This window comes from Pristis pectinata, chromosome 6, assembly GCF_009764475.1.
Source record: "Pristis pectinata isolate sPriPec2 chromosome 6, sPriPec2.1.pri, whole genome shotgun sequence".
Taxonomy (NCBI): Eukaryota; Metazoa; Chordata; class Chondrichthyes; order Rhinopristiformes; family Pristidae; genus Pristis; species Pristis pectinata.
The window spans coordinates 20,780,783-20,801,927 of NC_067410.1; the positions used below are offsets into that span (position 1 = coordinate 20,780,783).

The 21,145-nt window shown below is 40.1% G+C and overlaps 2 protein-coding genes across 3 annotated transcripts in view; one reads left to right on the forward strand and one right to left on the reverse strand.

Annotated features, from left to right (window-relative positions):
• The window catches only part of nup210 (nucleoporin 210), a 98,746-nt gene extending 90,072 nt beyond the window's left edge, over nt 1–8,674 (reverse strand). For both annotated transcript variants that reach the window (XM_052017290.1, XM_052017289.1), the window contains exons 1-2: nt 8,502–8,674; nt 964–1,100 (exon numbers count right to left, since the gene is read on the reverse strand). In XM_052017290.1, the coding sequence (XP_051873250.1) occupies nt 964–1,100; nt 8,502–8,659 (295 nt within the window). In that variant the 5' untranslated portion in view covers nt 8,660–8,674. The remainder of the gene's footprint in view (nt 1–963; nt 1,101–8,501) is intronic.
• A 702-nt stretch (nt 8,675–9,376) lies between these two features.
• The window catches only part of hdac11 (histone deacetylase 11), a 91,556-nt gene continuing 79,787 nt past the window's right edge, over nt 9,377–21,145 (forward strand). Inside the window, exons 1-2 of the mRNA XM_052017292.1 lie at nt 9,377–9,518; nt 10,877–11,527. The gene's annotated coding sequence lies outside the window, so the exon portion shown is untranslated. The remainder of the gene's footprint in view (nt 9,519–10,876; nt 11,528–21,145) is intronic.

A 21,145-nucleotide genomic window follows, 5' to 3' on the forward strand; every position in this document is an offset into this window, starting at 1 on the left:
AGTTCCTCCAGCATCTTGTGCTTTCCCCCCCATCTAGATTCCAGCACCTGCAGTCCTTTATTTCTCTTTAAATCTTTCCCCTCTAGCCTTAAACCCATGTCCTCTCATATTAGACCCCATACTCCGGGAAAAAGACTGACCACCTACCCCATCTCTGCCGCTCATGATTTTATAGACCTCTACATGGTCACCCCTCAGCCTCCTTCACTTCAGGGAAAGCAGCCCCAGCCTATTCAGTCTCTCCTTGTGACATAGCCCTCCAGGCCCAGCAGCATCCTTGTGAATCTTTCTTACATTCTCTCTAGCTTAATCACATCCTTCTTATTGATGGTGACCAGAACTGCACACCATGCTCCGAGTGCAGTCTCCCTGACATTTTGTTCAGCTATAACAATGATATCCCTCCTCTTATATTTAATGCCCCAACAGATGAAAGCAAGCATGCCATATACCTATTTCACTACTCTGGTCTTACACTTTCAAGAACTATGTACTTGTACCCCTGGGTCTCTACTGTTCACTGTGTTTGTCCTGCCCTGGTTTAACTTCCAAAGTTGCATCACTTCATACTTTGCGTTAAATTCCATCAATTTCTGTGCCCACTTTCCCAGTTGAGCTAGATCCTATCGTAACATTGAGCAATCTTCTTCACTGTCCACTACACATGAACTTTGGTGTCACCCACACACTTTCTTATCATGTCACCTACATACTCATCCAAATTTTTTATTGAGTAAACATGCAACCTCAGACACCTCCAAGATTATTTTCCTATTTGGTTACACAGAGTCATTGAGTACCTTGAAAGAAAGCCATGTATTACTTTCAGGCTATTAATTAAAAAATGGATTAATGGATTTATTCAGTGACAAAGTTTAGGTGATAAAAGAATGGCAACATTTCTTGACAAGGATGGGCAAATATTAGCTTCTGTGTAACTTGATTTAATTCAGAAGACCATACCTATTTCTTCAGCAAAAATAATGCTGGTGAGGCGAGCTGGTTGAGATGCACGTGACAAAATAACTGCGCTTTGCGAACATTGTTGATCATTTGGGTTCAGAAGTTCAATACTGGCAACATCTGGTCTCGTTGACCACCTAGAATAACAAATCATAATTAAAATTTTGCCTTCAAAAACTACTAAACTGCCATTAGGAATAATCTCACAGCATTAGTACATAATAGCAGTGCTAGTTCAGAATATAGTTGTTAGGTAATTTTGCTCATCAGTATTTAGTTTCACTGACAAATGAACCTACAAACAAGTAAAGAAATCTAGTTTGATTTAGATCAAAAGATATCCAGTTTAGACCTTTACCAGTGCTTCCATACACACCCTTTCCATAATGCGACTACAACAGTTAACAGTTCCTTTGTGGTCTAACCAAGCTTTACTGCAAGTTTGCCAGAATTTATTTGCTTTCCAAATTCAATCCATCTAGATTGAAATCCCAGTTTATGTGTGAAATCAGCTTCATTACTCAGCATTATTAATTTTAGAGATTTATCTATCCAAATCTCAGATCTGTTTCTCCAACATCTTTTAGACATTTATTTGGCAACCTCTTTCTTCATTCCAAAATTCAGCACCTCACATCTGTGTAGAATGAATATCTATTACCTATCCTTTTGATTTATTCCTGAGCTTTTTGACATTTTTGTTGCCATCAGAATCCTTCACCTCAAATCTTTGATGCAACTCTTGGAAAAACCTGGCAAAATTCTTTTAGTCTGGGCTTAAACAAGAACATTTTGCAACTTATGAAGAATTGTGTATAAACATTAACACTGTGTGACTTCTCCTTATTAATCTCTGCAGATGGGTATTTTCTGAAATTTTGAAACTGTACTCTATTCCCAATTCAAATGGTTCACTTCCCCTTAGTATTTCCCGCTTGCCAGTCTGATTAAATATTGCTCATCCCTGCAGTGGTCCTCCCATTGGAAATTGCTTGGATTTAACCAGACTGGTCCAAAATAATTTAAATTTGTGGCACAAGTACCATTCAGGACAAATCATGCTTCTATAACATTTTTGAACAATCCTAAGAAAACATAACTGTGAAACACAACCTTACCCAGGGCCTGGTTATCTCCCAAAGGATCAATACAATTATCATAGCAATTTCCATTAACTTTACCCCTTTCAGCCTTCAAAGATACTCCTAAAGTTGCTATGATTTTTATATAAAAAGGAACAAGAGCCATTGATAATAAATCTATCTTTTAAGAATAGTTTAAGAATTGCATTGTAATCTGGATGGGGGAAGGCTTGTCCCTGAAAGCTTCAACAGGCAATCCCCACTTTCTCAGGGTATTTATATCACTCTGACATTCAGACATTCAAAAACTATAAAAATTGAAATAAATAAAGCTTTTGATTCCTCCAGCAAATCTCAGCAATCATTCTAAGTTGACCAATAATTTCAGGACTTCTGTGATTCACAACACATACACTGAAGTCCAGACTTATTGCTGTATAAACAGCTAAACCAGGACATTCTGTTTGGGACCACCAACTCCACCCAGCAGTCTGGACCATCACCACTACCTATGGTTACAAATAAACAGCAGAACACTGGGGAAGGTACCCACAGTAACCCAGAAACACTGAAACCAAAGCTCAGGAAGTAGGAAGTAACATCAGGAAGGAAGATATTGGTAAATTTCTGAGAAGTGCAAAAATAGCATGGTGGAGATTAAAACTATCCCAACAAACTGTAACAGAACAAAGGGGCAGAAGGAACAGAATTAGTGATTTTAAAAAATCTAATAAGCCTCACAAGGAACAGTAAACGGGGAATGAACCTGAACAGTGCAATAAGTGACAGTGGGAGACCATATTGGGCACAATGATCATAATTACATTTAGTTATGGAAAAAGACAAGCATAGACTAGGATTAATAATATGTACCAAAGGCCAATTTTACTTGGCTAAAAAAAAAAGGACTGGAGTTACTGGAAGGTAAATCAGTACCAGAGCAGTCAGGCATTCAAAGATTTGTTCTAAATCTTAACCATGTACCCTTGAAAAGAAAAAGAAGAAGTCCTGAATCTAATCCCCATGGACACAATAAAGCAAAAAAAAAGGGAAACTAATGACAGAATCCAGGAGCCCAACACCACAGAAAAGTTGTAGAGTTGTAGAGGGCGTAGAGGTAAATTAGAAAGGAAATCAGGAAGGCAGATGGTGCATGGGGGAAAAAACCTGTCAGATAAAATTGATGCAAACCCCAAGAAGTTCTACAAATACCTAATGGGAAAAGAGGATAAGAAAGAGTAGCCTGTATTAAAGAGCAAAACAGCAATTCAAGTGTGCAGACCATGGAGTAACTTTCTAAATGAATACTTTGCCTACGCCTTCACAGAAAAAGGGGGATGATGTAGGTGTTAATTTTATGGAAGAATGTAAAGTAATGGAAATTATATAAAGATATAGTAAGAAGTTTAACGTCTTTAACAATGATATCAAAAGGCCTTAAATAAAATGGAGCAAGGGAGGAGAAAGCACAGGCTCTATATATAATTGCCAGAGGAAGTAGTTGAGCAGGTACATTAACAACATTTAAAAGGTACTTGGACAGGCACATGGATAGGAAAGATTTAGAGAAATATATGCCAAATGCAAGCAAATGGGACTAGTTTAGATGGGAATCTTGGTCAGCATGGACCAGTTGGGCTGAAGGGCCTGTTTCCATGCTGTATGACTGTGTTTGGTTACAGGCATTGTTCCAGATGACAAAGGCTTATGTAACATTGTTTAAAATAGACCAAATAACCATAGGCCAGTTAGTCTGTTATTGGTCATGGGCAAATTATTAAAAAGAGGATGGCACAAATCAGCATTTAGAGGCACAAGAGTCAACATTGATCCAATAGAAGTCATTCCCTTCTCACTAATATATTTGCATTTTTTTGAGAGAGTAACAAAGTGTTAAGATTAAAGTGCTTGATATAGTCTAAATAGATTTTTAAGCATAGTTCCATGCAGCTGGTTGATTGAGTAAGAAGTCAAGGAGCCAGAGGGAAGTAGCAAGTAGGATTAAAAGTTGGCTCAATGGCAGAAAGCTAAAGACACAGGACTGTATAGTCTGGGGTTCTGCAGGGCTCAGTACAAGGCCACTTACTTTTTATGGTTTATAAATAATTGTGATCTCTATGTTTAAGTGCAAATTAAGAAGTCTCATGATAATATTAAAATTCACAATGCGGTTGATAACAATTTAAAAATTTTTTTTAGCCAAAGCAAAATGTAAGTGAACTCATTAGATCAGCACAAATGGCAAAATCAAATTCAATCAGGAGGAATGTGAAGTAGTACATTTGGGGAGGGCAAAAAAAAGCAGGGGAATACACAATAAAATATGAAGAATGGTAGAAGAACAGAGGAATCTGTGAGTGCATATCAACAAATTCCTGAAGATAACAGAATAGTTAGATAACGGTGGTTAAGACAGCAAATGTGATACCTTCCTTTCATGGTCGAGTCATAGAACATAATGCAGGAAGATTTTACTAGTGCTGCACAAAAGATCAGAAAAACCAGTTAGATTACTGTGTACTGTTGTAGTCACAACACTAAAGAAACATGATAGCATGAAAAAAAGATAGATATAAGATTCCTGCCATGGTTGATGAATTATAGTTGAGGAGAGACTCCCTAGGCGTAGGTTGTTTTTTTTGATACACATTTTAGTCACTTTTGTTCCAAATTTGGAGAGCCAAGGCAGGGTAATCAGAAAAGAACTGTTTCCCCTGGAATAAACCTCAGTAACTATGTGCCAAAGAATCATGTTAATTGGTAGAATTATTAGAAGGGTACTGTGAAAAAAATACACACAATGAGAGTCGGGGAACTCAATTTATTGAGCGAAAACCCCTGGAATCCAAGGGATCCATAGCATATTAGATTAAAGTATCCAAATGAGCATTGGAAGAACCAAAGACAGTGGGGATATGGTCCAAGAGGTGGGAAGTAGGATTAATTCAATGTCCATTTTTGCCTGGCATTGATAAAATGGACTGAGCAGCTTCCTTCTTTACTGTAAATTTCTATGATGCTATGACTCCATGAGGTGCCAAGAAATTCAGTAGCAATTTAAAACTGGCTACAGATGGGTCAGCAGCCAACAAAGAAACAAATAGTGACCTGAATGAAAGCTAAAACATGCAAATATGATTAGAAGCTCAAAAATAATAAAGGATCATTTTAAAAGCAAGTTCATAGAAGAAATTACAAAATTAAAGATAAGATTTGCCAAGCAATAATTATGGTTCAAAACATATTTTATAGTAGGCCTACTCTCTAAATAAATTTACAGCAATTAATGAAATTGCCCTAGTTAAGATGGCTGCAAACAGGAGTGTCAGTGGGTGACACCCAAGTCTCTGAGAGCAATCTCAAGATTCCCACATTGAACAACACATGCAAGAGAAACCCAAAGCTGCTGTTGGTTTCACTAATGACCGAGTCAACAACTTTACTGCCATTCTCACAATAAAAACTGGACCAGAGAAACAAAAGTAATTCATAATGATAGCAGGAGCCATGACAGCACATCTTAAAACAACCACATCCTTTCTGAGCCACCACATACCTATGGTACTAATCAGATCAATGGCTGGCAACTCAAGAACATCCTGTGCTCTCAGTGTGCTTCCCCTGTGCTTCATGGGGCTTACACTTTGTGACATCTTGTCTGCTTTCCTTATCTTTAGAAAGATGATCACGGACTTTGCCTATTCATGCTTGATTAACTTTTGGTCAGATAATGTTTAAACTGTCTACTTATGTTGGCTCTGCATGGCAAAATTGAGAGTTCCTGTTATTTTTAATTGAGTAACCTCAGTCTCATATTTTTCAGGGGTTGGGGAAAGAGAGAATGGGGTGTTTCATATTGTGAAGAAGCATTTTCAGACACCGCCCTTCAATGAAAATCAAAAATAAAAATCTAAAATAAAAACAGATAATGCTGGAAATACTCAGCAAGTCAGACCACATCTGCAGAAAGAGAAACAGCTAACCTTTCAGGTTGAAGACCATTTGTCAGAATTGGGAAGGAGACAAAAAAGTGGCATAATTCTGGCTTTGTTGCTCTTTTTACTTTATTTTCTTTGACCAAATTATGCTTTATGATTCATCTGTTAGGTTATTTTAAATTAGTGTAGAGGGCAGGCATGGTAGTCTAGTGGTTTGCGTAATGCTATTACAGCACCAGCGGCCTGGATTCAATTCCGGCCACTATCTGTAATGAGTTTGTACGTTCTCCCCGTGTCTGTGTGGGTTTCCTCCGGGTGCTCTGGTTTTCTCCCACATTCCAAAGACATACGGGTTAGGAAGTTGTGGGCATGCCATGTTGGCGCCAGAAGCATTGTGACACTTGTGGGTTGCCCCCAGAACACACTACGCAAAAAAAAGATGCATTTCACTGTGTTTCGATGTACATGTGACTAATGAAGATATCTTCTTATAATATACCAATTTGCCATTGACAATTTTTATGGCGAATACCGTACCTCAAATACATTCACACATCTTACATTCCAAATACAAAGGGTGCAGAGACAAAAAAAAGTATTTCAAAAATCACAGCAAATTAATCTGTTGGCTCTGTTATTCAAACTGACCAAAAGTTAGGTATCCAGTATGCCCATATGAATGCCAAGCATACCCATGAGAATTTGCACCAATTTCATGCAGAACATTATGCAACCTGTGTTATCAATCTCACTCATACAACCTTGTTGGTAATCAAGGACACAACAAATGACCTATACAAGAGGGACAAGCTGCACTTGAACCAGAGGGGGCATAATATCCTGCGGGGAGGTTTGCTAGTGCTACTTGGGTGGCTTTAAACTAGTTTGGAGGATGGCTAATATTGTTTGTGCCTTTAAGCAAGCAGGACAGCAGGGACAACTACAGGCTGGTGAGCCTCACATCAGTGGTGGGAAAGTTATTGAAAAGGATTCCAAGATACGTTGTTTGCATTTGCAAAGTCAAGAATTGATTAGGGATAGTCAGCATGGTTTTATGCATGGGAAATCACATATCACGAATTTGTACGAGTTTGTTTTTAAGAGGTGACCAAGAGGATTGATGAGGACAAGGCAGTAGACATTGTCTACATGGACTTTAGCAAGGCCTTTGACAAGGTCCCACATGGTAGGCTGGACAAGGAGGTTAGAACAGATAGGATCCAGGGTGAGCTAGCCAATTGGATAAAAAAATTAGCTTGGTGGTCGGAGGCAGAGAGTAGCAGTGGAGAGTTGTTTTTCAGATTGGAGGACTGTGACCAGCAGTACGCTGCAGGGATTGGTGCTGGATTCTCTGTTGTTTGCCAAATATATTAATGATATGGATGAGCATGTAGACAGCATAATTAGTAAATCTGCAGATGACACCAAAATAAGGTGTGTTCTGGGGGCAGCCTGCAAGTGTCGCCACGCTTCCATTGTCAATGTAGCATGCCCACAACTTCCTAACCTGTACGTCTTTGGAATGTGGGAGGAAACCAGAGCACCCAGAAGAAACCCATGTAGACACGGGGAGAACATACAAACTCCTTACAGACAGTGGCCGGAATTGAACTTGGTGGTATAGTGAAGGTGGTTGTTTAAGGTTACAACAGAACATAGTCCAACCAGGAAAGTTGGCAAGGGAATGGTAGGGGTGTTTGAAAACTAGAGGGCATAGGCAAGGGGGGAGAGAGAGAGAGAGAGAGAGAGAGAGAGAGAGAGAGAGAGAGAGAGAGAGAGAGAGAGAGATATCTAAAGGGGATCCAAGGGGTAAATACCCCGCCCCCCACCCGCAAAGTAGTTGGTACCTGGAATGAGCTGCCAGAGGAGGTGGTGGAAGCAGGAACAGTAACAGTTAAGAGCTATCTGGATAGGTACTTGAATGAGCAAGGCCTAGAGGGATATGGAATTAATGCAGGAAAGTGGGTTTAGCATAGATAGGAATGATAGACAGCATAGACGCGATGGACCGAAGGGCCCGTTTCTCTACTGTACAACTCCGTGAATCTTGGATTCCTTAGCGTGGAGTGAGCCTCAAGATACGGGGGCAAGGTACTTCGGGTATGAGACGAGAACACGTTTCTTTACATAGAGCACTGTGAACCTGTAGCGTTCTCTACCACGTGGGCCTGGGGAGAAAATATTAAAGCCGGAAAAAGGTTTCTAGTCACAAAAAAAAAGGCATCAAGAGGTAGAGTGAGAACAGGGAAATAAGGTATTGAGATCAGGAATGGGCCAGGGTCATAATGAATGGCCTAACCCTGCTCCTATTTGTGTTTCCAGAAGGAAGGCATGATATATAACCTTAAAATCAACCGCTCACGTGTTCTCAATGGCTAGTCACTGAACTGAAATCACAAATTCATTTAGTAACTGGTTAATTTACTTGTTGCTAGATCTGGAAAGGAAAAGACTAAATAGTAACGTTTATAAACAATCAGATAATCGCTCTTGACCAATTCGGCGTGTTTATTCTTACCATTTATAACATCCTTCCGCCGCTTCCAGTGTAAAATTGACCGTTGTGCTCCTAGCAAAAGGGAGCAAAACTTTGGGAATGTTCAGTTTCGAGGCTTCAGAACAAAAACAGACGCAGCTCGCCACTATCAATATCCAGTTATGAAAGCAGAGAGCCATGATCTCCCTGACAGTTCAATTACGACAAGTAATTGCAGTTATTGCTTTCGAGTTCAAGTCCAAAACACGAGGTTAAAAACTGGTTTCAAAATGAAAATTTCAAGGTTAGGGCTCAGCCAGAGAAAGTGCCTCCACTTCAAGGAGGATAATAAGACCATCAGACAGGTTGCAGTTTGAGGGTAACAAAGTAACTCGCGCTTCACGGCGCCCGGCTCAGTCTTGTACTCTGTGCATTGCTGATAATACAACTTTCACTGGACAACTGGTAAACGCATGGAGTAACTGTTGGCGGAGACCATTGATTTCACCCGCTTCTCCTTAAAGGCCCTGCACACTCGGCCTCTTCTCAGACCAGGCTGGATATAACGGAGCTGGGGGATGTTTCCTTGTGCTGTTATCTTCTTAAAAATATATCTGCAACGCGCAATCTTTCTTACAACTAATACTACCGTTCTCCACACAAGAAAAACCCGCCTTTTCCAACCATTTGACCAACGTCATGCACCAGCTCAAAAGCCTGAAAGGTAACGCATGCGCTTTTGGAATGAGATAAGCTAACCAGCTGACAGCTGCTCTCCTTCCCCATCGCACCGAGAAGTCACAATTCAATGCGATAACAAAGAGGAAGTCCTTCTCAGCTGCTTCTCCTGATCACGTTCATTTGCTTCCCCGAGAGTCCCAGGCTGAATACCCCTCCTCCCTAAACTCGTTGCAATGCAATAAACCTGTTAGAAATGTACAAAGACTGCCTTTCAACTCGCAGTTTAAGATCCTTCCGCTTTTGCAACTGGGGGCTTTGTACCCAGACGTATCGAATGTATAACGAAGGGAAAAAATCATATTGCGATCCCGGTATAATGTAAGTATTGAAAGTAAATAGATGATGTTTCTTGCGATGTAAATGGTGATATATGAATGCAAATTTTATGAAGAAATATGTGGATTTTAACCCTGAAAGATATAAGGGATGCATTTTGGGAAGACTAATAAGGCTAGGATATACATAATAAATGGTAGTAGTCCAGGGGGTACCGAGGAACAGGAATGTATATGTCCAAGGATTCCTGAAGGGAACAGCACAGGTGATCAACAAGGTATATGGGATACTTGTCTTCATTAGCTGGAGGCATAAGATATAAGAGAAAGGAGTTTATGGTACAACTATATAAAGCATTAGTTAGGTTACAGTGAAGTACTGTGTGCACTTCTAGTCACCACTCTATAGGAAGGATGTGATTGTACTAGAGAGGGCACAGAGGAGATTCACCAGGATGTTGCCTGGGATGGAACGATTCAGCTATAAGAGACCAGATAGGCTTTTGATGCTTATTGATTTTAGTCATGTCACACTCAGTGGAGGAGGCCATGGGGGGTCCTGACTGAAGTACACAATATTATGAGGAGCAGGAGAGGGTAGATAGTGAGAAACATTTCACCTTTAGCAGAGGTTTTTAACCAAAGAGCATAGGTTTAAGGTAAGAACATTTAGACAGGATTTTTTTCACCAGGAGGGTGATTAATTTTGGAATGCAGTACCTGTTCCAAATGTTTAGATGAGCACCTGAAATGCCATGTCATAGAACTCTATGGGCTGAGTGCTGGAAAATAGGATGAGTATAGATGGTCAGCACAGACTTGGTGGGCCAAATGGCCTGCTTCCGTGGTGTATGACCTTATGTTTAAAGTATATTTTTCAAAGAATGTATTTGTAAGATGAACAAGTGCAAAATCCCAAAGGACTGTTCAGAGGAGTTGGTTTACTTTGGATAATTTGTATAAACTATTTATCTAATTGCAATCCTTATAATAAAAGCATCACAGAGCTTAGACCATTGTCAACATTCTTCATTTATCCTTATAAATAAAATCCATCCCCTTGTAAGCCACGGAAATACAGTTTGAGGTTAGAGCAGATGGACTGTGGATGACCTCTAGCTAAATGGAACATTTTTCTTTTTACAGATTAGTGCTAATTATTTAATCTCTCTTTATTGTCTAAACACCCTGATGACAATAAATCCATTATTTCTGTGATTTAGCAAAACATATAGATATTAGGATTATTTTATTGACTCAATGTTTGATTTTTCTTGATTTCTTAATAAGGCCTCCTGGTATTACATTTGTTAGTTTTATTTGTACAGTTTAAAACATTTTATTTGAAAATTAAATGAATCAAAATAGGGGGATGTTCTAACTTTTTTTCATATACCCCAGTCTCTCTAGTGCCCGCCAGCCTTGGAAGACCAGGCCTGATGTTTCACAGCCATGAAGGATATTTGGGTGACCAAAAGGGAAGCCTCACAACAAATATAATTTGACCAATTACTGCTTAATTGGACTACTCTCAATCATTAGCAAAGTGAAGGCAGGTGTCTTTGATAGTGTTATCAAGCGACACTTGCTAATAACCTGCTTACCAATGCTCATTTTGGGTTTCACCACGAACACTTGGCTCCATGCCTCATCACAGCCTCAGTTTAAATTTGGACTAAGGAGTTGAATTCCAAAGAGGTGAAAGTGATTGCCCTTGATATCAAGACAGCATTTGACTGAGTGTGACATGAAGGAGCCCTGGTTAAACTAAAAGCCATGGGCATTGAAAGGAAAACACTCAAATGGTTGAAGTCATACTTTGGACAAAGCCGTATGGTTGTGATTGATAATCCCAGCAGCAAGACATCACTGAGGAGATTCTCAGAGCCATGCCTTAGGCCCAGCCATCATCAGCTCTTTCATCACTGACCTTCCTTCCATCTCAAGATCAGACAGGTGGATGTTTGCTGACTGTGTGATGTTCAATTCCTTTGAAGCATTCTGGTAAATGCGGCAGTCCACAACATTCAGTCATGGACTGATATATGGCAGGTAACACTTGCGCTATAGAAGTGCCAGACAATGACCATCTTGAATTAGAGAAAGCCGTAAAAACATGAACACAAATAAAGGGAGTAGGCCAGTCAGCCTGTGCCAAAATTAAATGTGATCATGGCTAATTTTTTACCTCGGGACCTCTTTCCCACACTAACCACATATTCCTTGCTTCCCTTAATATCTAATATTGATCTGTTTTCAATATATTTAATGGCTGATCATCTTTGAGTAGGGAATTCCAAATATTTAGTCCTCTCTTGATAAAGAAATTTCATCTCCTGTCATCCCTGTGTTTACCCTGTCTGTCCCAGGAAGGATTCTGTGTGTTTCAGTGGGATCACTCTCCCTGTAAATTCAATGGAGTATAGGCCCAATCTGCTTGTTCTCTCATACGATAAACCTGCTAACAATCTGGAGCTGATCTGTGTCAATCTTTACATGCAGGCATTGGGTATGCCTTTTTTTTAAAAAAAACAGGCTTTTGGGATTGCTTGGTTATAGTGTTGATATCATCAGTGCACATGAGGAGCTGTCACGTGACCTCCCACGTGCACTAAAGGGGTCAGCAGTGTGTGCGATTTTATAGTGTGGAGGGACTGTTGAGCTTTGCTGGGGGCTCAGTAGGATCACTGAGGAAATGCCAAGAGGTGCCTATTATGGTCATAATTGAAAGGTAAGTGGTAGATTGATGCCAGTCAAACAATCCAGCCCCATGTTATAGAATTGAACTCATTCTTGGTTAAAGATAAGTAACTCATTTCACAAGACAAAGGTGTTCCTACTGAGTACATTTTAACTGAGGTCATACATATAGTGGAAAAAGTATCGTAACTACACAAAATTGAGGATGTTTCTTAATGTACAGGTAACTTGGTGGGGCTTGAAGTTGGAAAATCTCAACGTGGGCTCAGATGCACATCGGCACCTGATCAGCCTCCTTAATAGAGAGTCTCAGAGCCGCAGTAGTAATTCCTTTTGACTCAGTAGAGATTCTTCTGTATCTTGGTGGTATAACAGGAAGAGAGGTCACAGTGTCCAATGGCCCCCATAGGAATCTAGAACATTGCTCCTGGCTGATACTGGCAAATATGATGGAGTAGACCCACTGGCACTCACCATCTCCTCTGCAAATTAGTAGGATTCCTGGCAATGAACAGAATATTGAAGGCAAAAGAGGAGACAAAGACTTCCACGATCAATTTGCACAAGCCAGTCCAATTAACCCCTCTTTCAAAAAATTCTGGAAAGGTCCCATGCAGTTGCAGTATTGCGGCAAAATGTTTTAATTTATTTATGGGATATGACAAGAGCTAGCATTTATTGCCCAGCCTTATCTGCTTTTGAGTGAGCCACAACCTTGCATTGCTGTAGTCTATGCTATTGGTGGGGAATTCCAGGAGTTAGAAGGAAGGTTATTAACAGATCGGGATTGTGTGTGACATTTTCATTTTTGTATAAAGCCTCTTCTTTTTTTGCTAAACTTGAATTAGTTGCATAATCCAATAATTTGTGTGCAAAATAAAATACTGAACAAGCAGTTGCTGCATTTATCATCAGAGTTAACTCTACCAGTTCACACATTCTCTGCATCTCGACTAACCATCTTGATTTTTCAAAGATCATTTTATTATGGAAAGAAAATTCTAATCTCCTTCACTGATGAACTTGCTCCTCAAATATTTTTACCTGTACATTCAATCCCACCTCCAATTCAATATGCAAATGTCATGACTGAACCATTGATGTAATTGTTGTCACTGCTGAAATCATAGAATTATTTGGCACAGAGGATGTCATTTGAAACACTGAATCTATACTGGCTTCCAATAGAGCAATCTAGTTAGTCCCACTGCCATGTCCTTTCCCTACAAACTATTTTCCTTCAGATGCTTATCCAATTCCCTCTTGATTGAATCTGGATTCTGTTTTCACCATCCCTCCAGAATACCAGATCATAGCTGTTCTTTGCACAGAAATATTTTTCCTCCTTGTATCATTCCGCTTTGTAGCATTTGCCCCAAAATGTAGCTCCTGCTCCATGGCCCCTGAACCATCTGTTAAGAGGAGCAGCTTCCCCCTATCCTATCTAACCCAATATCAACTGTATCAAATCTCACCTCAGTCTTTTCTGCACCAAGTGAACAGCCTAAGCTTCTCCTCTATAAACTCATACCTGAAATCCATATTTCCCAGAAACATTCTACTATATAATTTCTGCACCCTCTGTAGGACCTTCACATCTTTCCCCGACACAATACTTCGGTGAGGGCCTGACAATGTATTCCTTGGTTTTGTACTCTGCATCTCACCATATCAAGCCAAGGGGCCCATCTGCTCTACCTACCACTCTCTCAACATGCTACTTTCAAAACTTCACGTAATAAACATTCTTGGTCCCTCTGTTCCTGCACTCTGTGTTCTTCTCTCAAAGTAATAGCAATTTACATTTATATAGTAGCTTTAATGTAAAAAAGAATTCTAACATGTTTTTTGGTATTGGTATTGGCTTATTATTGTCACAGTGTATTATTGTACAGTGAAAAACTTGTCTTGCATACTGATCGTACAGGTCAATTCATTACATGGTGCAGTTACTTTGAGTTAGTACAGAGTCCATTGATGTAGTACAGGTAAAAACAATAACAGTACAGAGTAAAGTGTCACAGCTACAGAGAAAGTGCAGTGCAATAAGGTGCAAGGTCACAACAAGGTAGATCGTGAAGTCATAGTCCATCTTAATGTATAAGGGAACCGTTCAATAGTCTTATCCCAGTGGGGTAGAAGCTGTCCTTAAGTCTGGTGGTACGTGCCCTCAGGCTCCTGTATCTTCTACCTGATGGAAGAGGAGAGAAGAGAGAATATCCTGGGTGGGTGGGGTCTTTGATTATGCTGGCTACTTCGCCAAGACAACGAGAGCTAAAGACAGAGTCCAAGGAGGGGAGGCTGGTGTCTGTGATGCGCTGGGCTGTGTCCACAACTCTCTGCAGTTTCTTGCGGTCCTGGGCAGAGCAGTTGCCGTACCAAGCCGTGATACATCCAGATAGGATGCTTTTTATGGTGCATCGGTAAAAGTTGGTGAGAGTCAAAGGGGACAAACCAAATTTCTTTAGCCTCCTGAGGAAGTAGAGGCACTGGTGAGCTTTCTTGGCTGTGGCATCTACGTGTTTTGACCAGGACAGACTGTTGGTGATTTTCACTCCCAGGAACTTGAAGCTCTCAACCCTCTCGAAATCAGCGCCATTGATGTAGACAGGTGCATGTACACCACCCCCTTTCCTGAAGTCAATGACCAACTCTTTTGTTTTGTTCACATTGAGGGAAAGGTTGTTGTCATGACACCATTCCACTAAGCTCTCTCTCTCCTCCTGTACTCCACAGAATGTTATCATTTAAAAACTCAGAGATTAACAATGACTGCATCAAGCCAAATGACCAGAAGTGTGGTTTCAGAGTTAGTTCTTTAAAATGGGAATGGGGGATAGGGTTATATAAAAAGAGATATCCATAGATCTGGGCCCGAGTAGTTCATTAATGGTGGGGCAATGGATGTCAGGAATGTGGAGAACTGGAGGAATGTGGAGGTCCCTGTGGCTTATAGGTCTGGATGAGGTCACAGATATTGGGCGGGGCAAGCTTTTGAAGGAATTCGAAAACAGGGATGAAATTTAAAAATTGCTGAAGTAATCTATTTATAGTTACATCCCTACCTTCTGCCCTTTTTACCTACATCACTTCTCCCATGACACATATCTTCTATTTCCTCAATCCCTTCTCCATAAATTTTTGACCATCAAATTCACATTCACTTTTGATTTCATGCTTCTCAGTGTTGTTATTGGCTTTCTTTCTCAAGCCTTTCACTTATCATATAATTGCCAAATGAAATTTGCGCAGCTGCCTCCATACTTTTCCTTCCCACCCCCACAATGTCACCACCATGGTCGCCATTATTTAGCACAGTTGGATGTCATTTGATACACAGAGTCCATGCCAGCTGCTATCATCTTCTGTGATCATATCATATGCAGGGAAGTCCATAAGTTACTGACTCATTCTCCTCCCAAACATAGTCAGACTATGTGAAATATGATGCCATTTCAACAAGAGCTCAGCTTAAACCCCAAGTCAGATCGATCATGATTACTCATGTACAAGCAGATACAGTTATATAATCCATTGAAGTACTGGACTAATACATATGAAAGTAAATAATTCTGTTATCTTGTTGGACAACACCCAGTGAAAACGATGAAAAGTGCTATATTTTTGGAAACATTAAACCCATTCACTGTTGATCTTCGATGAAGGAAACCAGCCAACATTATCTGCTCTACTAAACACTATGGAACTTGGATGCTGTCCTGTTAGTGATGGACACATATGAAGAACAAAACAAATATTCTCCAGGCACACATAGTTATTCTACTGGGAAGGGCTGGTAATCTATTATTAATATGCCTCCTTATTGTTTTCTCTGGATGTTTTCTGTTCTAGTGTGAACAAAGGGCCTTAATAATGTGAAGTTCATCTGAAAACAGCTGATTTACAAAACATAATCTAGCATTACAAAATACATACAGAAGAGCCAACTATACACGGCACAGTGAGATTTCAAACTTCACCATAAATTATACATTATCCAGATAGTTAAGGAATAGAGTAGTCTATTAGTTCAAAAGAAATGAAAGAGACCATAATTATCAATATAATCTTATAAAAAGATGAACTACTTGCTATGGAATAGTCAGTCAAGCTTTAAGCAGCAATGGTCTTCAATTTGGCTTTCTTCCAGAGTTGGTCAAGGTGCTAATTCAAGACTCATATGATCCACCTTGGAAAGGGCTCACTCCCTCTGTTTTGACCTCCTCCTCCACCACCTTCTCTTCTATATCGCCTGCTATTATATTTGACCTCAGAGGCAAACGACCCCAAGAATTGATCACCGATTTAGAAGCACCATTGAACTTGCCCTTCTGATTTTAAGAAGGTAGGGAGCAAGATACTCTCCTGTCAGCCGGGTTCCCTGCTCTGGACTCCCTTAAATTTTCTCAGGCATCCGAGCGAAACTCATGGTCCTGCCTGGTGTCCGCAGGTCGCAGTTTCCTGGTATCAGCCACCATCATCCCTTAACACCATGACCCTAAACACATGGGGCTTTGGCTTCCCAGCTGCTCCTAAACCCACAAAATGTCAGACTACCCCACTGCCTCTAAACCCACAAAACGGTCTACCCCGCTGCCCCTAAAGCCACAGTACCTCAGTCTACCCACTGCCCTGAAACCCACATGACCTTGTTCTGCTCTGGTCCCCTAAACCCACAGGACCTCGGTCTATCCCACTGCCCGAAACCCACAGGACCTCGGTCTATCCCACTGCCCCGAACCCACAGGACCTCGGTCTGTCCCACTGCCCCGAGCCCGCAGGACCTCGGTCTGTCCCACTGCCCCGAGCCCACAGGACCTCAGTCTGTCCCAATGCCCCGAGCCCGCAGGACCTCGGTCTATCCCACTGCCCCGAACCTATGAGACTTCTATGTTTCACCCTTGTCACTAAGTCCACACAGTCTCTGTCTGTAAGACTGCTGTTAAATCCATGCGCCTCAAGTCCCTTGTGTTGCCTTTAAATCTACAGGGCCTCTGTTTCCCACACCACTCCTAAATTCACAGATTCTTTGTACCCAGAGCATCTCTCTCTTCTATGCTGCCCCTAAATCATTAACTTAAGGAACACATCTGACAGTGCAGAATTCTCTCCTTAATGCACTGGAGTGATATTCTATAATAGTACGGTCCTTTGGCACATCATACTTCACCAAATGGCAAGTGCTTTACCAAATAAGCCAAATTTCTGTCTATGCAAACAGTGTAGCCATTATCAATTGAACTCACAGAATGCATTGTAACTCAAGAATATCAATATGACAAGAGAAATACACGTAGATTGTAAATGAAAATTTTTTAAAAACTGCAGATGCTGGAAATCTAAAATAAACAGAAAATTCTGAAAAAACTCAGCAGGTCAGGCAATATCAGTGGAAAGAGAAACAGCTAACATTTCAGGTTGAAGACCCTTCAACAGAACAGTCTGATGATGGTTCTTTGACCTGAAAATTTCACTGTTTCTCTTTCCACAGATGCTGCTTGACTTGCTGATTTTTTCCAGCATTTTCTGTTTACTTTTTGTAGATTGTGAAATTCTGTAACTACAATATCTTGTGCCATTGATTCACTTTTCATATATCTGTATTCATTGATATAATACTTTAAAACAAAATATAAAAGTAAATATGATGTACTATTACTGACATTTTTTTATAGATTTGCTATTGGTTTATTGGTGTTTGGCTGTGCTTTGCTAAAGATCTTTTTTAACATTCTTTTTTTTTGCTGACAGGCAATTACTCCCTTGTTCCTCTCATTTGCATTTATTTCATTCTTCAGGAATATGTCATCTGAGTCTCCTACTGACTCACTGTTCTCATTCCACCTGGTGTTTCAGTGATTTTAATTCAAGAATGAGTGAATTATAACAAGCTTTTGGTAAATAATGAAAACAAAATGCCCTGTCTATATTTGAGCTCAAGAGTCAAACATATTAAATTAGAAATGAAAGCAAGATGATATTGTCTGACTAGGTAGATGTTATATCACAGGAAGTGGCAAGTTACAAAAATAAGTTATTGATTCACTTCCTCAGTTTTGCAGGCCATGATTTATAATCACACAACATCAAAATTATATTACACCTCCATTCTTCATCATTTTTAATATAGTCTTTATAGAATATTACTTCTATATTAGTGGTGTTTTATATTATTAATGAAACAAAATGAAAAGTGGTGTGCATTTCTACCACCTTAAATAATTCATGAAAATATTTAGTAAAAATCATTAAACTGTAATATCTTTACACGTAAGTAATCAAAAAAGTTCCTAAACTTCTATCCATAGAGTTTCTGAGCACTTAACAGCAACTAAACCTGTATTTGAAGTTCTTCAGTGCCATCACTCATAAAATAATATATTAAGATATACTGAAATCTCTGTGTGGAACCTACACAAATACACCTGAAGATAATTTAGCAATAAGCAACCAAAAAGAAAAAGTATTACAGTTATAATATAATTCAAAGCATGACACCTGTAATTAAAAGGAACTTAATTTTGGAAGTGGAATATCAAATTGATTTTTTAACATGTGAAGTGCATGCAACCAAGCATGAATTCCTACCCCATATGTAGATGGGTAGAAATGATGATTTCACTTTCAGTATTGAACTACAATACCCCCAAAACAATGTGCAGAATGTCATTATACAATCATAAGATCAACAGAAAAGTGTAAGTGACCATTTACCACCACCCCCTGCCAACCCTCTTAGATTATGCTCTTGAGGTGGAATCCAGCACAAGCGGTGCTTAGGATACAGTATTTTATCTTAAAAAAACAAGTTTCAGCAGGAACTAAATGAGAGGTGAGGAACTCAGCTGCCTGGCCTGCTGAGTTCCTCCATCATCATCATGTTTTTCATCTAGATTCCAGCATCTGCAGTCCTTTGTTTCTCTCGGGTAAATGAGAGGTGTTTGAGTTGTTTTGAAGAAGTGTCTCAGCAATGGTTTGAATGATGCACGTAACAGGGATATTACAGTAATCATGGGGGACTGTACAGACCTGGCAAATCAAGTTAATACATTTCCTTATCTCTTACCATTTACAAAAATACTCGGCGTTTCTGCTTTTCTACTGAAAGGAGTACTCTCACATCTTTTCACGCTGCATTCCATTTGCCATATTGTTACTTTGCACTTGGAATATTGTGCTCAGTTTTGGTCACCCTGCTATAGGAAAGATGTCATTGAACTGGAAAAGAAATCAGAAAAGATTTACAGAGATGTTATCAGGACTTGAGGGGCTGAGTTACAGAGAAAGGTTGGACAGGTTAGGACTTTATTCCTTGGAGCGTAGTAGACAGAGAGGTGATCTGATAGAGGTGTACAAAATCATGAGGGGCATAGATAGGGTGAAGTCATTCAGTCTTTTTCCCCAGGGTTGGGGAATCAAGAACTAGAGGGCATAGGTTTAAGGTGAGAGGGGAAAAATTCAATAGAAACTTAAGGGGCAATTTTTTGTTTTACACATGGGGGGTACGTATGTGGAATGTACTACCAGAGGAAGTGGTTGAGGCTGGTACAATAACAACTTTTAAAAATCAGTTGGACAGGTATATGGCTAGGAAAGGTTTAGAAAGTGATGAGCCAAACACCGGCAATTGGGATGGACATAGTGGTTGGCATGGACGAATGGCCTGTTTTCATGCTGTATGACTCTATGACATTCAAAATTCTTAGAGGGCTCTACAGGGTAGATGGGCACAAGGTGGATGCAGGAAGGGTGATTCCCCTGGCTAAGTCCAAAACCAGTGGTCACAGTCTCAAAATAAGAGGTACTTTATTTATGACTGAGGCGAGGAGACATTTCTTTAAAAGGTGGTGATTCTTTGGAATTCTTTACTCTGGAGGGCTGAAAAGCCCCAATCAGTGGTAATTCGTTTATTATTGTCACATGTACTAAGATACAGTGAAAAGCTTTGTTCTGCATGCCATCCAGCCAGATCATTTCTAAACATGAGTACATCGAGGTAGTTCAAAAGGAAAAACAATAACAGAATGCAGAATATAATGTTACAGTTACAGAGAAAGTGCAGTGTAGGTAGAAAATAAGGTGCAAGAATCAATGACAAGGTAGACTGAGAGATCAAGAGTTCATCTTTATAATAAGACTTCTTTATTAGTCACATGTACATCGAAACACAGTGAAATGCGTCTTTGCATAGAGTGTTCTGGGGGCAGCCTGTGAGTGTTGCCACACTTACGGCACCAACATAGCATGCCCACAACTTCCTAACCCGTACGTCTTTGGAATGTGGCAGGAAACCAGAGCACCTGGAGGATACCCACGCAGACACTGGGAGAATATACAAACTCCTTACAGGCAGTGGCTGGAACTGAACCCACATCACTGGCACTGTAATGGTGTTATGCTAACTGCCATGTCATGCAAGCAGGATACAAGCTGTCCTTGCACCTGGTGATACAGGTTTTCAAGCTTTTGTATGATCACGTTCAAGACAGTGATAGATAGATCTCTGGATAGTAGAGGAATTAAGCGATGTGGGTCATATGGGGATAAGTCAAGAAAATGGTGTTTAAGACCAAATATCAGCCATATCTTGTTGAATGGCAGAACAGGCTTGAGGCACCAAATGACCAAATCCTGTCAAAAATTTGAGCAGAAGTACATTGAAAGCTGACAATAGTTAAGAGTAGAGAAATTCTTGCAGATTAAGCCAGTTTTGTAAAGCCATTGGTGAACCAGTGATTTCTGCACTATTGAATGGCCTTGTAACACCAGCACAAATCCGCTGGCACATTGTAAATGTGTTAATTTTCTTCATTAATGTAATGTATTGGGAAGTGCAGAATTCGACCACATAGTGATGTCGAAAGCTGCTCTCCACCGTGCTTTCTGACAGCTTCGCAATTTCACTGAAGGGTGCCCCTCCCCCACCCCGTTCAGGCAGTTCTACGTTCGCCCACATTCCGCACCGTCTGA